Below are 23,910 nucleotides of genomic sequence, written 5' to 3'. Positions count from 1 at the left end.
ATCAAAATAGAGTTAACCAAAAAATTGAGAAGTTCATAAGACATGAATTAGGGAATCGGAACTGCTGGTATTATTAGGAATTGCACCGTCGGCGAAAGAGCACAAGCAAACAGCTTAAGCTTGAAGTTCGGGGAAGCTTCTCACTAACACGTTATCCTCGGCTTCGTCGATTGGCTGAACCGACATACGCACCGAGCTGGGCCATGAATAGTAATTTTTATTCTTGCAGTTACTGCTGGTCTCTACTACTATTTAGCTACTGTACTTTTGGTTCTCTTGCTCTCTGCAAAGGAGCTTCAGATTCCTCAGCACAAATTGCTCTGATTGGTCCGTAAGGTAGTATCACGTGATTTTATTACTAATCAACAATGGCAAAGCGGATTTATGCCTAAGTTTTAAGGCATCAGGCATGCCCCTTGTTTCTCGCTCATCGAGCTCGAATAATGTCAACAATGATCTCGAAATTCCCTCACGACATGTCAGTAAATCTGGATACAGTTACAGGCAAGTTCAACCCCCTAAATTGTTAATAAAATATCAAGACTCTATGGCCGTCACCGTACATGTTCCTAGATCACCGCACCCAGAGAGTCATCGTGCCGAATACCAAGCCCGTGAAAGAGAATCGTCTTCATATTCGCCAAAAACGAGTTGACATCTTCCGAAGAATAGTATTGCTCGTTGAAGCTTGCATAGATATGCATCGAGCCTGCTCGGGTCCACGTCGTGCAGACAACATTTGGAGTGAATATGTCCAAAGTCAGCCAAAAGTCTGTTACAGTGAGACCTTCATGCTGCCATGTCATTTGCTTGTCTATTACACCTAGCGCGGAGAGTCCAACAGACGTGTTTGGGGATGGCGGAGGCACTGAGAGGGCACCTCTAATGGCAGCGACAAGGGGACGGTATATGCCAGTCTTGCTTGTTTCTTGCTTTCTCCCTGGGAACGAAACATACATCTCCTTGAACCGATCCAAGGTACTATCGAAACGGTCAACTGCAACATTTGCCGGCCAAACGCTATGGTATGCTGCAACTCGATGTCGTAGCTCTTCGGGACAGATACCGCGAAGATCAAATACTGCAATCGACGAGTAAAAATCTCTGTCACTGGTTCCAAGCAGCTTAGATGTCAGGGCGAGCGCTGTCTGAACTGCTTGAGTCACAGTGAAGCCTTTTACCTTCACGGCTTTGATGACTTGCATGGTCTCCTCTTCCGAAAACACAAATTCGAATGTTCTTTTGACTGTTGGTGGTTTGCCCAAATTACTCGCATTCAGGCCAATTGATAAGCCTCCTACCGCTCCTTGGCACAGGAGAGCCGTCGCTTGGTCACAATCATCGTTCGTTGTTGGTGGAAAATGTCCAGCGGTCTCGATAGACGGAGACAGATTGATTATTTCATCACCAGGTCGAGACTCGCAAGATTCGGGTTTAGCAATAACGCCAATGAGATCGTCCAAAAGACAGAAACCCCCTCGTGCATCTATTCGGTCGTGTGAGCTTCTGATTAAAATTTCGTTGCTCTGTGAGAAAAAATAAAGCTTCGATGCTTGGCCGTGGAGAGGTGGCATATGCGAAAAACTTTCTCGTGCGGTGCAATCCGCAATGACTTCAAATGTATTGGCAACCCAGGACTCCCAATTGTCTGTAACCTCGTAAACACGTCGGTCTTCTTTGATTGTCGAGGCAATTTCCGGGTGTTTGAATCGCATGTTCACCCAAGCCGATTTCACTCTCTGTACAAGTGCATCCCCGCTAGTCTCGGTGTCTATCTTGACACATATACTAACACACCATTGCTCGGCGCCGGTCTGAGCAAAAATTGACCCAATTTGGTGGTAAAGTAGTTCCATGTAGTCTAGTTGTCTCTCATAGACGCGCGGCCGAGTCTCCCTCCAGGAGAGCCCGTCAGTTGATTGTCCATTCATGATGGCTGGCATGTCTATTTCACGGACCTGCAGCAGTACGAGTGAATCCAAAACTCTGTTGACACAGTCGACGATTGATATACTACAAATCAACCCCTTACTTGTGGTGTAACAAACACTTTTATGCACTTGCTTATACTGTTGGCCTATCAGATCCCTCTTGACAAATCGGGTATTCCGTGGTATCTCGGCTGATTGCGGAGATCTATAGAATATCGTTGTCAGGGATAGTTCAAACGATTATCACATCAGCCACTGCGATGCTTTAGGAAGATGACATCAGAATAAGACGATTGGCTCGACCTACAGAACTCATCGCCGCCTTGGATTTTAATGTCTTAAGCAGTCCAAGTTTGTTTCTCTTTTCTAGTTCCTTTCTCACTTCTTCCTCTTCCTTTTTTCTTTGCTTCCACGCCTCCTTAGGACTCAACTGCTTTTGGCGAGATGATGCCCTGCCAGTAAGCTGGCCGAGAAGACCGCTGTTGTGGCCTGCGCTTCGCGGATCGCTCATGAAGCTACTGAATCCGATATCTGAAAGTGCAAGTCCCCAGTTGGGATTGTTTTGAGCATGTAAAACGTCATGGCGAGTAGATGGAAACAAGAAAAAAAGAAGCAACAACACAGTATAGGTATATGTACATATTTTGCTTGGGCTCGTCGATCGAGGTAGTCTGCGGTAAATTGGCCCATTTCCTTGAGTCTATTCCCTCTAGGACGGACCATGTCAAAACCTTGTGGACTGGGAAAGACCAATGGCGCAGATTGAGGCAAATCAGGAGGATTATACCCGTTGATATCGTAGTCAGAGCTCCGATACTGGTCATGATGGCCTCCACCAATGCTGGCAGTGGCTGAATCAACGGTCAAAGAAGCTTGATCAATGGGCTGTAGTGTCATTACAACGGCGTAGAGACCACATAGTTCGAACAGCTCGCTATTCATTCGTCCAAGATATGATTTTGATCTACGCATGTCATTGTTAGACAGTACTTCAAGGTTTAGTGAGAAGAGGCGTGACGCACTGCCTTTCGGTTTGAGTCTTCTTTGCATAGGACACTGCCATTGGAACAGCCATCGATATCACCATCGGAGCAATACCAGGAGCGAAGCCCACACCGAACGCCGCCAAGTTGACCGCATCTAAGTATGTTGATGACTAGGGTATGTTAACACAATCGTCCAGTCCCAATTATGTTTAGATAGATGCTCACCTTGTGAGACTCGTTGAAGTCGTATAAGAACTTTAAAAATGTTGTTTGATCAATGCCAAACTCATTTAGTTCTGGAGCGTACGCCAGCATCCAGCCCCGGCTTTTCTCTTCGGGTCTCCGTTGTAGGATGATAATTGGATATAGCAGACGCTTATTTGGTTGAGAGTGTTCACTAGACAGAGAAGAACCAGGCGGAGGTACATCGTCGATATCGCGATCGTCGTAATCTTCCTGAGGAGCCTTGGGGGCATGCCTTAAAAATGAAGCGGGACTTCCTCGCTAGTTGGTGGTTCTAGCTGCTAGATATCGTTGTGGATTAGAAGCTATCACGTCCGAAGAGGGCCGTTGGGATGCTTGTCGTGTTTGTTGCTGAGAGCTGGATCCTATTTTCGAGTTTGCGGCCTCCACAGCCAGGCCAACGCCAGTTGAGAGAAGATCGACTAGCTTTCCTTTCTGTTTGATCGATGACTGGAGTGTGTGAGACTATTGCCGTCGAGTTGCTCTTGACAACAAGAGGAGTCGTCAGGTTGACTGTAGGGCACAATGAGACTCGCTGCTTTCCCGATTTGGTAAGCAGTCGGATCCCCGGGAACCTTAAAATCCAGGCATGATCAGGCTCAGCTCACTCGACTTCCTCTCATTCGCCTGAAAGAGTCATGCATATTGACTCATGCACTCTGTCAAAATGTCAATAATCTCATTTTGGCGATCCCTCGTTTGACTCACTTGAGCATCACATTCCAATAAGAATTCAAAATAGCAAAGAAGCGAGATTGATCCTTGAATACAGTTCTCCTTCATCTATCCAACCAACATATTCTGGGATATTGCCCGCAATTATCTTCTAAGTACTGCCATCAACCAGAGAGTTGCCTACACAGCTGGAATCAGACATGGATTTCATAGAGCAGTGGGATAGAGTCACCGAACAAACCTGGCCTCGGCATCTGCCACACATTCTCAAAGACCTCACTGAATGCGCGTTTGTCGCCCTCGATTTTGAATTCTCTGGCATTTCATCACATCAAGCTATAGCTGGGGGTCGGCAAACACTCCAGGAGAGATACGCAGAGTCAAAGGCTGCCGCACAGAAATACCAGATCCTGCAGGTCGGACTCACTATTGTAAAGGAAGATGAGGTTGCAGGTGAGTATCAAGTTTTTCTCTGTCACCTAGCTATACTATAAAAGCTTCTAATAAGTCTTTATCCAAGGAAAATATATTCTCAAGCCTTACAATTTTTCTTTGAGTCCCTTGATCGACCCCGTACTAGGTATCGATCGCACATTCAGCTTCTCAAGCGCTGGTATGTATCAACAGACTACCTTCAACTCACATACATATTCGTTTGCAAAAAGATATATTAAGTCCAGGCCTATAGCCACTCAATTTCTGCTCAAGGTTGGATTCAGCTTGGAATCTCCCTTTCAAGAGGGCGTGCGGTATCTCTCAACGAAAGAGGAGGAATTAGCAACGCAGGAGGCATCCAAGCATATTAGCCGCTCGCGTACAGTCTCGATTGCTCAGGTGGAATTGCCCAAGGAAGAACCAGAATCCGTAGCTTTCCTTGCAGCTGTGCGCAAAGATATTGACAAATGGCTAAACAATGGCCAGGTAGGCTTCAATCACTACGCGGATAATGTCGTGTACTAGATGAGCTAAACATTGATCAATTACCACTCCAGAAAACGCAGGACTATTTGAATATCCCATCGCGCAATGCGGTTGCTTATCCTGATGGCAGACCTGCTGTGACGAGTCTAAATCGTTACCAGAAAAGGCTTGTGCACCAATTGGTAGAAACAGAATACCCGACGCTTACATCGATAGGCCGGAGTGATTTCATAAAAGTCGTCAACTTCGATGAGAAAAAGGAGGAAAATATACGCCAACAAAAAATCCGCCGTTTAGAAAAGCATCTACTGGAGCATCGTGGATTCAGATGGATTATTGAAGCTTTGACGGGTGGAGATGGCCTCTCTCAGCTGGAGTCCAAGGTATTCGAGCCTCTGGTCCTGGATGGTGAAGATTTCAATGCCAGACGCAGTACTATCGAGGATTTCGCGATGAATATCAAAGCACGCCTGCAGAGCAAACATCGCCGACCCCCAGTTGTTGGGCATAATTTGTTCTTGGACTTGGTCTATTTATGTCAATGCTTTTATGGCGATTTGCCAGACCGGATTGAGGAATTTATCCAGTTGCTCCACGAGAAGTTCCCGATGTTGGTTGATACGAAATACATATTTACACATGAATGTGGTGATATGAACCCAGTGGCATCGCTAGGTGTGATTGACGAAGCATGCAAGCATATTACAAACCCTGAGATCGGTGAGCAAATATCAAATCTCCATTGTATAACTACCTTTATTCTGCTAATTGTGCAGTGATTGATTCAAAGCACACACGCTACGAGGGCCATGAGCAACCGCACGAAGCTGGGTACGACAGTCTTTTGACGGCAAAGAATTTCATTAGGCAAGCTATTCAGTTGCCAGATGCTTTCCCAGGGCCATCGCAATTGATTTCTAAGACCGAATCGTTGCCAGACTCACCCAAGCAGGCAAAATCTATAGATGCAGCTAAACCCAGCATCTCATCGACGAAGCATTCTCCTGACAAGAATATCCCTGAATCCAGATTCGCTCATCAAAATGTGTTTGCTACGTTAAGAGATGACAGCAATGAAGCTTCAGGGTCAGACCTGACCAACGTATCTGATGCATTGGCCGCGGTCGTTGTTGAAAATAAACTTATTCCTTCCTTCTCATCCTCGATTTGGAAAATTTACGGTAACAAGCTTCGAGTATTTGGGACATACGAGAGGGTCTGCATACTGGATTGTGAAGTTTAAAGCTTCGATGACGGTGGTAGGTAGAAATGAAGAATATCAACCCTTCGAAGAAGCATCATGACAGCGACGCATTCTGTAGGAATATAGAGTTGATGTCCCTTCGTCGGCCACTTCGAATGTGTAAAGCACGGAGTAAAAGGATGTACGCAGCGTCTATCTAACTGTACGCCTTGGACAAGAAGGTACCGCTAGCGAAAAATGGCTGCAACGCTCATCTGAGCACCGTTAAATGGTCAACTAGCTGTGAGGGGAAGAAAGCAGCTAGGTGATGATAAGGATAGGTGCTGTAGTTTTAGAAGAAGGAGAAAAGAGAGAAAAGGAAAAATCGGATTTTGAGTTGTCGGTCACGCGGCGCTAATCTACTTCGGGGCTAGCTTAGTTGTCGGAGTCGGGAGACCAGATTAAGCTGCAAAGTGAACTTTTCTCGATGAGAGCAAGAGGACTTTGCGGACTTGGAACGACATCGCCATCCAGAGACATGTCCATAGGGTCAAATAGCGCCAGGCGGTTAGCCGCTGTTGTTCGTATGTTGTTCACTTTGATGCCCAATCGGTCAAATTGTTAGGGAGGTGAAAATAAACTGACCGAGACTTTTTTTTATTTGGCTTTCCAGGGCGGCCGACCTCTCATTCCGCCGTATGCAAAAGTTGTCAAGAGACAATTACACGCAGTTATGCATCGGCTGCGTCGACAGTAGTTGGCTCTGATGTCTCCAAAACCGAAATTTCTCTCGCGTCGAGCTCCGAAGCCGTGACTCCCTCCTTTACGATCAAAGCCGGCATTGTCCTTTCTCGTCCTCCGCAAATCACTCGCGACTTGACGCCCTTTGAAAGTTCGTTTTTTTTCTATCAGAAACGACTCAACGAGCGTCTTGCGCTTCCTTTCACGCGATACTTCTATTTCAAACGCGGAACGCCGGCAGATGAGGATTGGAAGAGGAAATACAAAGAGCGGCTGACACCGTCGCGCGACATCGGGCAATACAATGCCTACTCGAAAGAAGCATGGAACGACGAGTTGCTTGTCGGCGCTGTGGAATCGGAGCCGTCTCATCAAGTAGAAATGCTCTTGCGAGATGCAGAAGTGGTCACTACGGCTTCGTCTGAGGGAAGCACAACCAAGAAAGTCGACGTTGAGCGGCCGGCATCTCGTGTCACAGAGGCAGATAAGAAGAATGACCATAAGAGCTTAGACCGTCTACTTCAGAGAACATTGTATCTGCTCGTGCAGACGAAGGAAGGATACTGGAAGTTCCCCAGTTCGTCCGTTGGCTTGGATGAGAATTTACGCTCCGTACGTCTTGATATTTTTTTTCCCTTACAGGCTCTTAACCTGAAACATGAGGCTTTTGGCTAACTAGCTGTTACATCTTGGACAGGCCGCTGAACGTACCCTTTCCCAATCTGCGGGTGTCAACATGAATACCTGGTTTGTCGGTTTCCATCCAGTCGGCCACCACTCGTACAAATTCAAGGTGCCCAAGCCTGATGAGGTTTCGAAAGAGCTCGTTGCAGGCGAAAAGACATTCTTCATGAAAAGCCGCATCCTGGCTGGTCAGGCTGATCTCATGGCCAACACACAAAATCTTAGCGATTTCAAGTGGCTCGCCAAGGAGGAAATCCAGAAGTATGTTCTGCCGCAATATTATAGCAGCATCAAGAACATGCTTGCAGATCGGTAATTAATATTTTCTGGGGTTTTTTTTCCCTCTCATCATCTTTCTTCTTTTCATGTAGTATAGCAGGGAAGACTTTGTCCTTTTTCGTTGTTGCATGTAAATTAAAGCAGGTATATTCAAACAAACAAATCAAAGAAATTGAAGTGACACGCAGTCTCGTAGTTGACCGTAGTTTTGGATCGATCCCTTTGATACCAGGCACTAACATCGGGTACTCTAGTTATGGGTGCTCGAGTGCGAAGTCCTCATTTCCAGGACGCAATTCTCTTCAGCCACTCCGTAGACCGAGCTAAACAGCGTGCCAGGGGGTCGAGCCAATTGTTCAGGAGTAGTGCCTGGGTGAAACAATCGATTGTCAGCCTTCGTGTGTAAGTTGCCACAAACGAGCCCTTGTTGTGATACATGAGCATGCAGCATGTACATGTTCCGTTGATATTGATTAATTCATTGGTCCATTGTTGGTTGATTTATTAATTTGGCAGCTGCAATCGAAATCGCGAGTTTCTAACGCGCGGTTTGTTAGTCGTTTGCATCTGGTGATACATACAAGCTGATCGCTTGTTTGTTTGGTACGGCCACCGGTGTGTCTGAAATAAATGGCTAAACGGCAAGACACGGGCCGCCATAAGGCACGCCGCACAACCTTTGTACCTCTCCTGGCTGATGGTTTCTGAAGTAAGCACTGGATAGAAATGACGAGCTGGCGCCGCCATCTGACAATCCACCAACTCCGTGCAAGATCCACTTGTCGCGCTTAGAAAACCCTAAAAGAGTTCCCACCTGAAAGTGTATGGCTTCGGGCCGCTCTTATTGGCCCTACAATGTTGCCATCCCAATCCAGGAACATGGCCTGGCAGCCCAACATCCGTCAATCAGTAATAATCACAGAGTGAACGAGTCGAACTCTTTCCAGTCGCCTCTCTCTAGAACACCACGAATCGGACCGGGCGACGACTGCAGGAGAGCGTATCTCAGCTGGCGGCAAAAAAGCACAATGCAGCATATTCAATGAATGCATCGATGTGGGCTGTCGTGCACCAAGCAAATAGTAAGCTTGCTTCCGTCCCGGCTGGGGCACTCTAGATCGAAGACTGCCGAGCATTGAGCAGTCGGACATCCATCGTGATATGGCTGCATGCTTAGTAGAGCTCTAGATTCATGGGAATGTGACGGGCTTGTTTGCCGGGCGAAACATGCAGGGCAAACACCGTTCTAGGCTCTGAATGAGGACCGGAGGGGTTTTCAAACGCACCGGACAGTGACAATCCGAGAATCTGGTAGGGAGTAGTTTGCAGTGGTGGCATTGCAGTTGCAAGTTGCAAGTTGCAAGTTGTGTATAGCGAGGGAAAGAATCGAGTGGGCCAGGCAAGTCTCAAGAGGCAAGAGCGGGCGGGTTGGTTCCTGGCGGAAAGGCGCGCCTCCTCGCACTTCCTTCCTGGTGGCGAGCCATTCAGCAATCTTCCGCGCTTTATTTTTATATGCCGCGCTTTTTGGCGATTGGGCTTAATTCCTTTTTTTCAGCTGGCACCAGACAAGCTATGGACCATGTCAAACACTCTCTCCAGGATGCAGCTGCGCCATCCTTGTCTGGTTTCAGTCAGCGAGCTGTGCGCCACCCAGACACTCAAATACTAATCGCAGCCCGCGCACACACACACCACAAACACACCCTGAGATAACTCAAGTCGCTGCCATCGTTTGACCAACCACCAGTCTTGGGATACGTTGCGCTTGTTCTGCTTGTTCGGAACTTAGGGCTAGGCGATCCTGGTTCGGGCTTGTTTGTACGATACCTTCATCTACGATACCGGTGAAGGCCCGGGATTTACATCTCTAACAAGAAAAAGGTACGGCCTGTGCAAACAGAGTCTTATATTATATACATATGAGCGTGCATTGCATTGTTACTTGCAGTGGTAGTTGTGGCAAGTCCATGGCATTGTGTGTTTTTCTTTTTTTTGGTTGGTTGTTTATCTTTTGCTCTTTCGGATTGGCAGTATATCTGCACCTGAGTATATATAGATGCCGGTTTGCCGTCTCTTCTCCTCCCCCTTTCAGAGCCCATCCAACACCTTTATCTTTCTGGGTTTTGCCATTTCCCGTTTCCATTTGTATTGACTTTTAAAGTTGTCTTGGGTTTTGGTCGCTTTGCTCCTGCCGCGTTGGGTTGCACGCTAATCCCGTTTGGCCGCTTCCGTTTTCGATCTTTTGAGCTGCTCAGCTCCGCTTCGGGATCTCAACCCATCCTCTCGCATCAGCGCTAAACCTCGTTGCTATGTGCTTTGCACTGTTATTCTGACCATTGCAAGATTTTCACCAGTGCCGGCGTTGAAATCAGCGCGAAGCTGCTAGACGGCAGGATCAATTAATGCTAGAAAAGCAATCCCTGCCTTCTAGTGCAGTCAGCAGCCTCACTTTGGCAACACCCAGACTAGTAAAACTAGCTCTTCTATTCGCATTGGTTGCTTGCCGTATCGCCTTTTCGACTTTCTGAATTGCGTTTGGACCATCCCTGCTTCCATGATTCTAGTGGCCTGAACATTCATTGCTTGGCTTGGTCATCGAATTCTCTCTCAAGTACTTCGCCTTCCTGGTTGTTGTCGTTGTCTGTCGGATCTCGGAAAGCGATTCAGTTCACGAGCCATTGCTGTTCTTCCAACAGATACACCCTTTCTTTTGGGATAGGAACTATCTTAGCGTTTCCCCCAAGACTTTCGGAGCAATTGCCAGCCGCGCGGACAGCGGGCCGCTTTAGTAGAAGCCAATTGAGCGTTGGCAGTGGCTCCTCTTCTGCTTTCTTCCTTTGAAATTTGTCCTTGCCCCCCTGAACTTGATCCACCCGTCCAATTGAGTTGAATTGAACCCTAAATCGCGCTGTGGAATCGACAGAATGCCACCAGATCGGTCTTCGTTTAGAGCGCTGAACTTACCTTCGAGCTTCACGCTGCCAGCATGCATGGATTATTTTACTCTTTCTGCCGGTCCTAATACAGACTTGTGGAGGAAACCACCGAATGGAGACACATCGACGGCGCCCATGGTCTTCACCTCCTTGCAACGCCCGTTTGTCGTGGCGGAGGTCACCATCAGCGCTGACTGGGAAATGGAATGGGACCAAGGCGGACTCGTCATCTTCGCTGGGAATACTCCCAGCGCGTCGTTACCCACACAAACCCTGCGACCGTCATCCGAAATCAGCATGCGCAGTCACAATGCCAGGGCACCATCGCATTCTTCTTGCAAATGGGTGAAAGCAGGCATGGAGTTCTCTTCAGGCACTGTTAATGCGGCCTCGGTCAGTGCAACCTCCGACGGGGCAGACTGGTGCTTGTCGCCGCTCGCTATGCCCAATATACCGACGAATATCACATCACTGCGAATTAAACTTGAGCGAGTCGGGTATTCGCTTTGGATCTGGTATCAGATTCCGTCCCTGTCCCCGTACGCAGTCACGCCGGGAGCGGTTGGAAGTACGTGGAAGAAACTTCGCGAAGTCACTTGGTTTTTCTACGGAGTCGAGGACAAGTGTGTCCATGTCGGAGTGTATGCCAGCCGTCCAACAAGCATGCCGAGGGGAGGCACGATGTGGGAAGCCATGAACGGCATGCGACTGGACGATAGGGGCGGCGGTGGCGTAGGAGACAACTTGGTTGTTGAGTTCGAGGATCTCGAGATATTTTGATCATTGACCGACAGCCAGACATATGATGATCTTGTGACGACATTAACGACATTTCCTTTTCTTTTCTTGTATAAACTAGCCAGCTCATATGTTTATGTTTGAGTTTTCCTTTTCTTGCTTGGATTTTTTCTTTCTTCTCTTTTTCTCCCTTGTATAGTGATTTGGAATCGGGTCAGCTTTGAGGTCGATGTTGATATACTTTCGGGACAATTTTCCTAATAGTCTGTCTGAATTTAGAAGCAAGAGCTCTGCCGCGGTATTCTAGTTTCACACAGGACGCTTGTTGTAGATGGCCCTGGCCTCTGTTGACGTTGCAGTCATACCCCGCATTACACATCTATCAGACATTAGACAAGGTCAGGTCCTAGGCCGCTCCGCGGGGCGGTCTCAGGGTAGATCATGTGATGGACATTGTTTGAAGGTCTCGCGATCTACCGTGGGCAGGGAAGAGTATCCAAGATATGAGTATGAATGAGAACGAATAACTACAAACATCAATTAATAGACACTAACTCGGCCACTACGAACGAAACGAACAATGTTATACATGACTTGTGACAGCTCATCGATTTTTTCGCAGTAGTTAAAAACATCGATGCGGACGTGGACAATGGCGATTGGTCTAGTTTGCTTTAGTTGGTGGGCGTGGTTGCATGCCTGTGTTAGGCATATGCATTGCTGCTACGCTTTTACTTTACCTGCACATAATGTTTCTTCTTTATTTTTGTGTTCATAGGGCAGGCAGCAACGTGGCGATGACTTGTCATTGTTTTTACACTAGGTAGCACGTCATCAAAGCCAGATTACGTCTTGAAGACGAGCAACCTTTGTAGAAAGTAGTACGCACTAATACGTACCATGTAAATATTCCTACTGCCATGTACTACCGCATCCGAGTACGTACATACATACCTTCGGCAGTGGATATATCTCGAAGATCGCATGCGAACATGTGCATTATCAGGTTTCGCCGCCACACAAGGTGTTTTAAGCACATTCACTCTGTGATCGTGCAGAGAGTGATATGGCGGTCAGCAATTTTCTCGGCCAGTCGGGATTAGGCTATGGAATTAGGCGCCTTAGGCTGCCGACTAGCCGGCTGAGGCTAGTGCCGTCCACTTTTTCTCTCAGAGAGACCCATATCAACATCCTCACTCATCCTCATCACCGTCGTCTCTAGCATCATCGTGTCCAGCACTCAGAGTCCTGGGAGTTTGAGATTGTATATACGAGCCACCGCTGCATCCTCATAACTGCTGACTTCGTGCTGTGCATCTGATATCAAGGCCCAAACTGCTAGAGTGCGTTCAGGCCGGCTCCGCATGCAAAGCAAATCATCTCGCACATACCACCATGTCCGCGCTAAAAACGCTCATCCAGAAAAAAAAAAGGATTGGCTCTGGGACAACTTCATTATCGCCGTCCTCCCTCACATAAACCGTCTTGAAACCTCCAAACCCTGCATAAACTTGTTTCGCTCGCCAATCAGCACACTACCTGCCAGGTGGCTCTATGAGTTTTGCGGAGAGAGAAACCGCAATGTTTCTTTTCTTTTTATTTTCTTTTATGCACATCCAATATACGTTCTCCGTTCCTACCGAGAGCTAACTCTCAAACTAATCCCGATCTGCCCAAAGCTTCCACGCTAGGACCTTGTCACTGTGACAACGAAGAACCTACCGAGACCAAAAAAAGGCAAACAGCTGCTGCTCTCGTCTTAGTGCCTGTGCTAGTCTGCTGCTAGCAGACTCAACCCATTTTATACACGCCGGACTTATACACCACGCAATACTGTTTGATATTTAGACCACCAGCGGCTTTTGTAGCCATGTTGATAACTGCGTAGTAGAATTTTCATATTAAATAGCTATCTAGATTATAGTCTGCTGCTTAGCGTCCAAACCAACCAGTCGCCTGAGTCACACCCTCGAGGTAGACAAGTGAGAGGGGCTGCTGGAGATAGTAGATACCTAAGTGGTAAGGTACCTACGTGGTTATATATAGGCGCTGTGATTGCCTGAGGAAGAAGTTTTTCTCTCCTCTTCCTTCCTTCCTTCCTCCTCTCCCCCTCTACTTTCTCTGCGTCCTCCCCTCCAAAAACTGTCCATTAATTATTCCTCCTTTACGAGTGTTATGATACATTGAACAAACGTGATACCCTTGTCATTTTGAGATTACTTGTACTCTTTCTGGCTTTTGTTTGTTCTTGTTGTTTTGACGCTTTTCTGTATTTGTACCTCTTATTTCCTCTCCCGCGTCTCTGAAAACTCTTTCACAGGCAGTGCTGTGCTTCTTTCCTGCCTCGTCGGGATATTCCACCCTAATACCTATCGAATATCTCCCTCCTCCCTTCAATTCGACGGAATTGAGCCTTTGACTTCATTTTCACCTCACTCCTCCCCCTTTTCGCGAGTCCACGGCTCTTACAAACCATTGAATTATGGCCGAGATTGAAGAGCCCGTTGCGCCTACTAATGCCGCTGCTGAAGCTGGTAAGTATTTTCTTTATTTTTTTGGTCTGAGCAGAAATACAGAACTTTGTGCGCAGATTGAAATTTAAATCTGACCCGAAAATCCGGCACAGTCACGAATGATAGCAAAAGCGGACCCACGGTTACTAGTCTTCCGGCCGAGGCCGATGCCCTAACCACAACGTCCAAGGAACAGGAGGAGAACCATGTGAATGGTGCTGAGTTGCCCGCTGACTCTAAATCCAAGGCCGAGACATCCGCTGCGCAGGTCGATGAGAAGGTGTCGGAAGATGCTCCCGCTTCCGCCGAAGTCGATACCGGAGCTCATGCCGAGGAGCCAGTCACAGAAGAAACTCCCGCCGGTGAGGATGCTAAGATTGAGGCCTCGGGAGAACCTGCAGCATCTCTGGAAGGTGCTTCTGAAGAAGGCAAAACAACAGAGACAGCAGGCGAGGTGCCTCCTTCTGAAGAAGTCGAAGACAAAAAGCCGAATGCTGGCGAAGAGACCGCTACCGATGCTGTAGCTACCAAGGACGAGTCTGCGGAGGCAGCGCCTGAAAAGAAACCAGAAGTTGCAGAGGCAGAGACTCCGTCAAATGCTGAAGATGTAGCCACACCGGCTGTGGTTGCTGAACAGACGAATGCAACTGGAGAAAAATCCGATGACAGCAAGGCTGAGGCTGTTGAAAAGCCTCACGAAGAAAAGCCTTCATCTGAGGAGGTGCAACATGATCAGACATCTGCAACAGAAGCTACGACAACCGCCGCTGAGTCTAACGCAACCGAGGTTGCTTCTGAGCCGGCCAAGGAAGAGCATACCGAAGCTGTCGCTGATGGCGAATCAACTGCTGTGGAAACGGCTGAACCTGCAACTGAAGCTTCTCAGAAAGACATCAAGGAAACAGAGCCAGCTCCGGAATCAACTGTTACTGCAAAAACATCAGAGCCACAGACTGAGGCAGAGAAAGAAGTCGAACAGAGTGCTGAGAGCACGCCTGAAGACAAACTGGCAGAGGTTCTGCCTGAAGCTTCTAGCACAGTTGAAGCAGTGAAGGAATCAGGTGACGAGAAACCAGCCGAGCAGGAGCCGTCGAAGATCGAGACCGACGTTGCCGAGACTGTTACTCATGAACCAGCGCCAGTGGAAACTGAAGAGACTCCTATTGTTGAACAACCCAAGGAATCTGAGGGCGAACCAGTCACAAAGGAGTCGGAGACAGTGGAAGAGCCGACTGTTAAGGCTACCGAGACTCAGGAAACCCCCCCAATCGAGAGTTCTGCTCCCAAAGGGCCAGAGGAGGCTGCAGAAACTACTCCTGAACCTGTTGCCCAAGATTCCGAAACCGCCACAACACCGGATGCTGAAGGCAAGGTCGGAACAGAAACCAATTCTATTGATGATAAGGCTATTGTTTCTCTTGAAGAACCAGCTGTTGATGCCGCAGACGAATCGACTACTGCTCCTGCTGAAGTCGTGAAGGAGGCTACTGCTGAGACACCTGAAGTCGCCGATACAGTTGCCCCAGAAGCTGCAAAAGCTGACGAGGAAACAGCCACGGAGCCGTCTGCAAAATTGGAGGAAGTCGTTAAAGAAGAAACCACTCCAGAAGCTACTGAAGCTGCGGCTGAACCAATTGATAGCACAAAGGAGGTAGCGGAGGCTCTCGAAAGTACTCCTGATGCACCATCTGAGCCTTCAACTGAGAGTGCCAAAGAAGCGGAAAAGCCAACAGACGTGCCAGCTAACGATGCAAGCACTGTGGAACCAGTAGAAGCAGCAGCTGAGGAATCAGCACTCAATTCAGTGCAGGCCGCTGAAGCAAAGCCCTCTGAAACCCCAGCAGAGCCAACAGTTGAAACTGCGGTGGAGGGGCCATCTACTGGTACAGAGCAAGCGGAAATCTTGGAGAAAACAGAAGAACCGGCAGTATCAGAAGAGAAGGCCGTTGCCGAGGAAGTCCAAGAGACGACCCCTGAGCCAGCTACAGAGGCAACCGAGTCTACTCAACCTGCCGAGCCCGCTGAGCAGACTATCGAAGCTACCGCTACTCCAGAGCAATCTACACCAAAGCAAAATGTTGACACTCCGGAAGAAGTTGAAGAATCAGCAAAGAAGGAAGTTCAGGAACCGGCTGTTGAGTCAGCTACTGAGACTAAGGAGTCTGTTGAGCCTGTTGAGCAACATGTCGATGCTGCTGAACCCACGGAACCTGCCGAGACCACCACTACGGCAGAGGAACCCGCAGCCAGCCAACAAGTCGACACTCAACAACCTGAAGAATCAGTAGAGAAAGTAGCTACCGAGGAAGTCGAACCAGCAGCGGAAACCAAAGAGTCTGCTGAGCCCGCGGAGCAAACCCTCGAAACTACCCTCGAAACTACAGCTACTACAGAGGAATCTGCACCTGAGCAGAAAGTGGACACTACGGAACAAGTTGGAAAATCGGTGGAAGAAGATCAGCAACCAGCTGTTGAGCCAGCTACTGAGATAACTGAACCCGTTGAGCAACATGCCGAAGCCACCGATGCTGCTGAGACTGATGCGACTGTGGAGGAATCGACTGCTGTTGAGCAACAAGCATCTGCCCCCGAACAAGCCGAAGAACCTGTAGCAAATGAAGCTGCTGAGCCATCCCAGGAAGTCCAAGAACCTCCAGCCACCGAATCTCCTGAGCCTTCTAAGGCTATTGAGACTGCCGAGGGGGTTACAGAACTCAAAGAATCTGCTGAGAAACCCTCCGAGGCTACTGAAGCTTCGGAAATTACCCAGTCGACTGAGTCTGTAGATCCTATTCAGCCAGTTGAGACAACTGAGGCTACCGAAAGTACCGAGACAACGGAGACTGCAGAGGTTGTCGAGAAAGCCGCGGAGCCGACTGATTCCGCTGAGCCTGCTGGGTCTGATGAGACTACTGAACTGGCGGAGGCAGTTAAGACTACTGAAACCGCAGAATCTGTTGAGAAACCTTCCGAGCCTACCGAAACTATCGAGCCTGTTGAGACTTCTGAACCGTCGGAACCTGCTGAGTCTGTACAACCTACCGATACTCCTGCGGCCCCTGAAACTACAACGTCCATTGAGACTGTAAAGCCTACTGAGACTTCCGAAAACAGTGCTATGTCTGAGCCCGCTGTGGCAGTTGAGGCAGTTGAATCTTCAGAATCCGCTGAGAAGCCCTCTGAGACCATCGAAACTACCGAGCTTGCTAAGGCTACTGAGCCCACTGAGACAGTGGAAATCATCGAAACTGTTAAGGCAGTTGAGACTCCTGAGCCCGTTGAGACTGTTGAACCAACAGACACGACCGAGTCTGCTGAGTCTATAGAGCCCGCTGAGCCTGCTGAGACTGTCAAGGCAACTGAGGTTACCGAAGCCACCGAGACTGCAGAGACTACAGAACCATCTGAAATTCATGAATCTGCTGAAACTACAGAGGCCACCGAGCCTAAGCAACCGGCTGAGGCAGCTGATATCCCTGAGGTCGCAGACGCTACCGAATCTCCCGTTCCCGAATCTACTGAGCACGTTGAGACTACCAAGGCTGTTGAGGCCACCGAGCCAACCGAGCCTACGCAATCGGCTGAAACAGCTGACATTTCTGAGGTTGCAGATGCTACGGAGGCTACTACAGAGCAAGCCCAACCCGATACTGAGCAAGTTGTGGTAGCTGAAGAGCCACAGTCAGAGTCCACTCCTGTTCCTGAAGAACAAGTTGCAGAACCGGAGCCCCTATCTACCGAGCCACAGGAAGCAACTATTGATACTGTGAAAGAACCCGTAATTGCCGAATCATCGCCCGCAGAAGAGCCAATTGTGGAGCCTGTCGCAACGGCACAAGATGAAGAAGTTTCTGCCGAGCAAGTTACCGAAGTGGCCAGCGAAGCACCTGCGGAGGAGGCCTTGAAGGAAACGGAAATAACCGTACAACCTGTTGAGGAACCAGCGCAGGAATCTTCAGCTGAAAAGTCAGCTGCTGAGGTTACAGATGTTGAAGAGGTAAACGAGGAATCTCAAACAGCCAAGGAGGTAGAACCAGCTCCAGAGGTTCCCGAAATAAGTTCAACTGAAGAGGCTCTGCCTTCCACTGTCGAAGAAGCAGTAGCAGCCGCGGAAACAGATGCGGCACCTACAGAAGAGGCGGAAGAGGCAGAAGAGCAAAACGTTACTGCTGAGAGCGAGCCAGCTGCTGAAGTTACAAAAGACGATGTGACAGAGCCGATTACAGAATCAACTCTCGAGGCTCCGCAAGAGACCTCAGTTGAGAATGCAGCAGAGTCAGAAGTTGCGAAAGTAACCGAAGTCGCTGCGATCGACGAAGCAGTAGAAGATGAAAGCTCGGAAGTTAAAGAAGAGCTACCCGCTGAAGAAGCATCTACTCAATCTCCTGATGAGCCAACGCCAGCGCCAGTTTCCGACTTGAAAGAAACATCCACCGAGGTTGATGATACAGAAGCTGCTGCTCCAAGTGCTGAAACACCTGTTCAAGAAGAAGCTGTCAAGGCCACTGAAGATACACCAGCTGTTACGGTAATTGAAGCATCCACGGAACCCACAGCAGAACCCACATCGGAAGTTGCCGAAATCAAGCCAGCTGAAGCCATTGAGCCTGCCGATGATGGTACCAAGGAGACGTCTGTTGAAGATGTTTCTACAGACGAGCAACCAGCTGAAACAGCTGATGCGCCTGTTGAAGAACCGGTTGAGACAGCCAAGGAAGTTGCTGAAGAAGTGTCAGCACCAGAACCAGAGGCTGCCTCAGCTGAAGTCACCACAGATGCCCCTGAGGCAGTGGCCAAGCCAGAGGAAGTTACCCACGCCGAGGCACCCCTAGAGAAATCAATCGAAGAGGAGGTTCCTTTACCTGTACATGAAGACAAAGTGGAGGCACAAGAGACAAAGGAAGATTCTACTTCTGCTGAAGAGCATACCATCACTGAAGAAGCGGCGGCCGCCACAGGTGTAGCAGCAGCAGCAGCGGGTGCTGGAGCCTTTGCAGCGGAAGGAGCAACTTCTGAACAGAGCCCCGCAGAGCATGCCGTAGAAGCTAAAGAGGTGTCTCTCAAGGCTGCTGAAGAGCCTGTCGGCACCGGAGATGTCAATGCCGCCCCAACCCCCGAAGTTGCGAAGGAGGCGCCGGCTGAACCGAGCGTGGCGGCACATGATATTGTTGGTTATACTCCAAGGGACATCCCTGCTGTTGAAGAAATTCATTTGGATGAACCAAAAGCCGCTGAAGCTCCGACTACCAAAGACACTACAACAGAGCCAGTTCCTGTTGAAAGTCCCGCAGTTCACGACAAAGCACCAGAAACCGAAGTGGTTTCGAAGGACTCGAGCTTCGGCACTACTGAAGCTCTCGGGCTTATTGGTGGTGCTGGTGCTATTGCTGCAGCTGTAGCAGTTGCTGCAGACACGCTAGTTGAGCCGTCGCACGCTGCACAAAGCGACAAGGCGGAGCAATCAAAACATGTCCCCGTGATTGAGCCACCAACAGATGAGTCGCAATCAGCCAAGGCTGCTAATGGTCTTGATGTGCCTCCTACTCCTGAACCGGAGGCTGATGCAGCGCTTCAGCTGCTTGCTAGAGACCGCGAAGCACTCCTCAAACAGCTTGGAGGCTCGGTGTCTGCAGTGAACCTTCTCACCACTGACAAGAAACCTTCTGACAACAGCGCTCGTGTCGAATCTTTCTGTGAAGAGGATGAGCATGTTGCCGCCGCCGGTGCATCAACGACAAACGGCAACGAGGCTGCTGCCGAGAACAATGATGTATCACAGATCACAGAGACTTCCGAAGGAACGACTGAAAATGGACAACAGGTCGTGCGCGATGAGGACGCAAGATCCACCGGTGCCCAATCAGCCACGGCTGTTTCCTTGAAGTCTGGGAACTGGCTTACAGCTCTTTTCAAGACCATTTTGTCGAGTATATTTGGAAGTCTTTTCGGCGGCCTGCGCCGAAAGAAGACTTCGGACTAAAGAGCCTTACTCTAGGAAGGACTCTATAGAGAAACGTGGATAGGCTGTTGATTATTTGGACTGTCCATAGTTCGTCACAAATCCTTTTTGCAAACAGGAAGAAACAAAAAGGAAGAGTTTGTTTGGTATTGATATGCGTTAGGATGCTTATCAGAATACATGCGACAAATCTCTATATGTTTATACCCCTGTCCAAAGCTGATGAACCTACACCGCAAATCTGTTTGACTGTATGATTGTCGATGATTGAGTATGGGCTCGATGAGAATGCCTGCTGGCTGTACAAGTAATAGTGTGGCAATTGTGCCTTTTTTTTTTATTGTTGCCATTTTCCTTGCGTTGAGTTTTTACGAGTTTCTTCTGTGATTCTAATGAATGCCATAGTGCAGCTTGAGTATTTGTACTTATAGTGGCAATATTTGGTTATTGATGTGTAATGAACGAATGATAATTATGAATATATCTCTCCTCAATCTCTTGTGGTGCTCGTTGATAATCATGACTATGCATTATTAACAATTAAACTACCATGTTTATTTATATAGAAATGCCTCCTATACCATTCCTGAACACCGACCCATCACATAGAAGCAATCAACTTATCAATCCCCACCGCCGCTTCACGAACCTCAGGACAATAATGCAACCTCAACAACTCGCCTTCCCACACGGTGCCCGCAAAGACATTACTCTTCTCAACATCCGCCGCAACAGGATTGAAAACACCATCCCCTTTGCGCTCGTCAGTGTTCCACAAAGGCGCGATTTTGCGTGCATGCTGCTTGGCAACTTTGGAGAGGAGAGCGAGCAAGGCTATGGATGATTTTTCGGGTAGTTGGAGCGAGGTTGTCATGAGCCGCTTCGTGAAGCCCGCGAGACGGATTGGGGGTGCAATGCCGTGGGTGCGGGTTAGGAGGGTTGATTGGAGACAGCGAAGGAGGAGGACCATGGGGGTTTGGAAGTTGACTTTGTTTTTGCGTTTGTGCTGGTCGTTGTTGTTATTGTTGTTGTCGTGATTGGAGGTGCCTGGATCGGGGAGTCGGAGTGACTTCTCCGGGTTGTATTCGATATCGGTATTGATGGAGAGCGGGAACAGAGCGCGATAAAGGTGCGTGACGAAGAAACTCAAGTCGAGATGCAGAGACGAAGCGGCCTTGCTGGCATCCTGGCCTTCGAGAAGTGCGAATGCGGTGATTGTGCAGAGGAGGATTTGCCGAGTGGATTGTCTTGAAATGATCAGCTCATCGTCACCGTCTGCTGCGTCGTTCTCTTGGTCGTCGCTATCTTTCTCGTCTCCTTCGGCAACATCTTCAACTTCAAGCTGGGTGATGAGCTCTTTCAAAGCCTCGAGGAGGTCGCCGAAGAAGTCCTGGTTGATCAAGTGTGCGTACTTGGCCAGCCCTTCCAGCACGGCTCCCATGAGCTTGGTGTTCGTTCGCAATTTGAGGATTCGAAAGTATGTGCCAAAGACTAGCTTCAATGTTTCTGCCTGGTTCTTCTCGCGCGCTTCGTGGCTGACCAATGCATCCGCTTCGCGCATGTCCTTTTCAACTGCCTTGCGGTCTTTCAATAGCTTGCGTTCCTTCTTTGTGCGGAATTCTTTCTTGTTCTTCCGTTTTCTCTTGCCTTGAAACGAGCTGTCGTCATCGTCGTCGTCGTCGCGACGGTCAATACGATCACGCGAGCCCTTGGAAGAAAACTCGGCTAATAAACGAAGATGCAGAAAGGTGTTGAGACATGACTCGTGAACGTTGAAGTTTTTTGCCTTCATCATTTTCGACAATAGACTCGTTGCTTCAAGCGAGACGATCCCATCGTCGTCCTTGGCAAAGATTTCTTCCATGGTTTCTCGGCTTTTGATGAAGTTGGCATCAACTCGGCGTTTCGAAAGCCGGTTAACGAGAATTTTCAATAATTCGGTTCGGAAATTGAAGTGCGGTACGGCGAGAAGCATATTACATGCGCAGTTGATTGCGACGGTGCGTATGCTGTTAGCAGCATTGTCTTCGTTGCCGCCACGACTGCTGCCTCTTGAGAGACTTGTCAATTGTTGCACATAGTGCTTATAGGACGATAGTAACGACTGCTCGTAGCCACGTAGCTGTCGGACCTCCTTCGAGAGCTTCTCATTTTTGTTGACTTCGTCGCCAATAGGGCGGATTCTGTAGCCTGGAATGACATCCCTAAAAACCGCGGCCTGTGTAGCAAGTGCGAGCTTCTTGATTGCAACATGCGTGGGGGCCTTGTCCACGAGTTCCGCCAGTCTCTTGAATAACCCGATATGCTCTTCGGGGTCTTCGTTTATCAACGTCGCAATCCTAGCCATTTCTTCCTTTGCCTGTATAATCTGAAGCTTCAGGGGGATTTTCGGCGCTGCCTCGGCTTGTTCTTCTTCTTCTTCTGCTCCTGCATTTCGATCTCCCTCGGCCTTATCATCCTCTGAATCCGTGTCAAGGAAGCTATCTGATTCACTCGCCGCTGCTGCGTCTTCGGGTTCATCGACGTGCACCACCCCCTCGGCCGTTTTGATTGGTAAACGAGTTTTCTCCCGGTCTTTCTTGTTTTTGCCCTTCCTGGGCCTTCGCTCGTAGTCCTGTTCTAGATCCCATTCTGCAGCCCGGCTGAAGAACTGCTTTTGGACGGTCGACGAGGACGATGTTTTTGATTTCGGGGCTGCGGAGGCATTCTCATCGTCAGAAGGCGAGAGCCGCCTTCTTTTTGTCTCTCGCGCGATACCCATGATTCAAATGGATATTGACTAGACGTAAAGTCTGCGTGAAAGCAATCGATTCGATGTACCGAGTGTTGCTGCCTCAATTTTTTTTTTTTCCCGTTAGTTGAATTTTTGCGCCAAGACTCCGCATCCGCCCCACTCTAGTCCGCGGAGCTTCAGTTTTTTATTTTTTTTTCTGATAGCAATTCATCACCAGCATTTAGATATTTTTGAAGACTAGGGAGGCAGCAGCGACGTCAAAATGCGCGCCTTAACAGAAGAAGAAACCAAGATCGTGTTCCAGAAACTCGCCAACTACACCGGCCGATCGCTCAACCAACTCATTCAGCCTCCGGACGACAATGAGCGCTATGTGTTTCGAGTGCAGGGCTCCAGGGTATACTATGTGAGGCTGTCGGTAGCCAATCTTGCAACTAGTGTTGCGCGTGATAACCTCTTGAGCTTGGGAATCTGCCTGGGAAAGTTCACAAAGACTATGAAATTTCGACTGCACATCACTGCGTATGTTCCCCTCGGGTTACTGGAACGTTGTTCTCGGGAGCAACATCTCGCTGACCTTGTGAGAATGTTAGGCTTGACTTGATTGCCCCTCTAGCCAGATATAAAGTGTGGATTAAGCCCAATGGCGTCCAGGTGCGTTCTATTTCAAAGAGCAACTGAATGAGCCCTTGGCCATGCCCGGCATACTGATTCTATGTGTGATAGCCCTTTTTATACGGTGGAAACATTGTCAAGGCCCATATTCTGCGGTGGTCTGAGGATTGTCCGGAGCATAGCGGATGCGTGGTCTTTTCGCAGGATGACACGCCCTTGGTATGTTTCACTGCTGTTGTCAGATCAGATCTGCAAGTCCTCCCTGGAATCGAGCTGACCGGTGCATTCGCCAATTACAGGGCTTTGGAATCTCGGCGCGGTCGACTGCAGAAGCCAGAAAACTCGAACCGACCGCAATCAGCGTCTTCAACCAAGCTGACGTCGGACTCTATCTCAGAGAGGTGAGTCCACTGTACACTCGAGCGTGCAACCGGTGTGCACATACTGACAATGTCACAGGAAGATACTTTGTTCACGACATAGCAAGTCCAAGTCGTATATTGCATTTCTAGGCGTAATGGGGTTGGTTATTGTGGTATCAGGCTGGGCAAAAGTTGTGCAATCTTGCTGTATTTTATCTCATCTGCTGTTAGTGCGAAGTATGCATACTCCATGCCATAAATATATGATTATTCCACAGATATCTTGTGTTGCAAGCCCTCAACCTGGGCAGTCGTTGTAGATAGACAGCTGCGTCCAATGAGATTGCGCGCTGACTTCGAGTCGAAACGTTGCGACAGCCTCACGTTTTCGCCAGATTCGGCAATCCCCG

At 48.8% G+C, this 23,910-nt stretch overlaps 6 protein-coding genes across 6 annotated transcripts; 4 read left to right on the top strand and 2 right to left on the bottom strand.

The window, feature by feature from the left end:
• Positions 1–569: 569 nt before the first annotated feature.
• On the bottom strand, positions 570–3,804 carry UA08_06640 (hypothetical protein; the record flags this gene model as incomplete). Its single annotated transcript, XM_020268939.1, has 7 exons — positions 570–1,958; positions 2,071–2,136; positions 2,239–2,462; positions 2,663–2,895; positions 2,954–3,087; positions 3,143–3,421; positions 3,769–3,804. 7 exons carry the CDS (start codon positions 3,802–3,804, stop codon positions 570–572), a joined length of 2,361 nt encoding a protein of 786 aa, XP_020118045.1.
• Positions 3,805–4,035: 231 nt separating this feature from the next.
• Positions 4,036–7,680, top strand: UA08_06639 (hypothetical protein; the record flags this gene model as incomplete). The annotated part of the gene is made up of 8 exons (XM_020268938.1): positions 4,036–4,288; positions 4,356–4,448; positions 4,524–4,756; positions 4,828–5,476; positions 5,533–5,972; positions 6,020–6,074; positions 6,613–7,292; positions 7,378–7,680. 8 exons carry the CDS (start codon positions 4,036–4,038, stop codon positions 7,678–7,680), a joined length of 2,706 nt encoding a protein of 901 aa, XP_020118044.1.
• A 2,887-nt stretch (positions 7,681–10,567) lies between these two features.
• On the top strand, positions 10,568–11,359 carry UA08_06638 (hypothetical protein; the record flags this gene model as incomplete). The annotated part of the gene is made up of 1 exon (XM_020268937.1): positions 10,568–11,359. One exon carries the CDS (start codon positions 10,568–10,570, stop codon positions 11,357–11,359), a length of 792 nt encoding a protein of 263 aa, XP_020118043.1.
• A 2,440-nt stretch (positions 11,360–13,799) lies between these two features.
• On the top strand, positions 13,800–19,810 carry UA08_06637 (hypothetical protein; the record flags this gene model as incomplete). Its single annotated transcript, XM_020268936.1, has 2 exons — positions 13,800–13,851; positions 13,944–19,810. 2 exons carry the CDS (start codon positions 13,800–13,802, stop codon positions 19,808–19,810), a joined length of 5,919 nt encoding a protein of 1,972 aa, XP_020118042.1.
• Positions 19,811–20,390: 580 nt separating this feature from the next.
• Positions 20,391–22,550, bottom strand: UA08_06636 (hypothetical protein; the record flags this gene model as incomplete). Its single annotated transcript, XM_020268935.1, has 1 exon — positions 20,391–22,550. One exon carries the CDS (start codon positions 22,548–22,550, stop codon positions 20,391–20,393), a length of 2,160 nt encoding a protein of 719 aa, XP_020118019.1.
• A 235-nt stretch (positions 22,551–22,785) lies between these two features.
• Positions 22,786–23,621, top strand: UA08_06635 (60S ribosome subunit biogenesis protein NIP7; the record flags this gene model as incomplete). The annotated part of the gene is made up of 5 exons (XM_020268934.1): positions 22,786–23,045; positions 23,117–23,177; positions 23,250–23,357; positions 23,438–23,539; positions 23,598–23,621. 5 exons carry the CDS (start codon positions 22,786–22,788, stop codon positions 23,619–23,621), a joined length of 555 nt encoding a protein of 184 aa, XP_020118020.1.
• Between the last annotated feature and the right edge of the window lie 289 nt (positions 23,622–23,910).

Source organism: Talaromyces atroroseus (assembly GCF_001907595.1).
Source record: "Talaromyces atroroseus strain IBT 11181 chromosome Unknown scaffold_9, whole genome shotgun sequence".
Lineage (NCBI taxonomy): Eukaryota > Fungi > Ascomycota > Eurotiomycetes > Eurotiales > Trichocomaceae > Talaromyces > Talaromyces atroroseus.
Note: the sequence above shows the minus strand (reverse complement) of the source record. Positions and strands in the feature narration are given on the sequence as shown.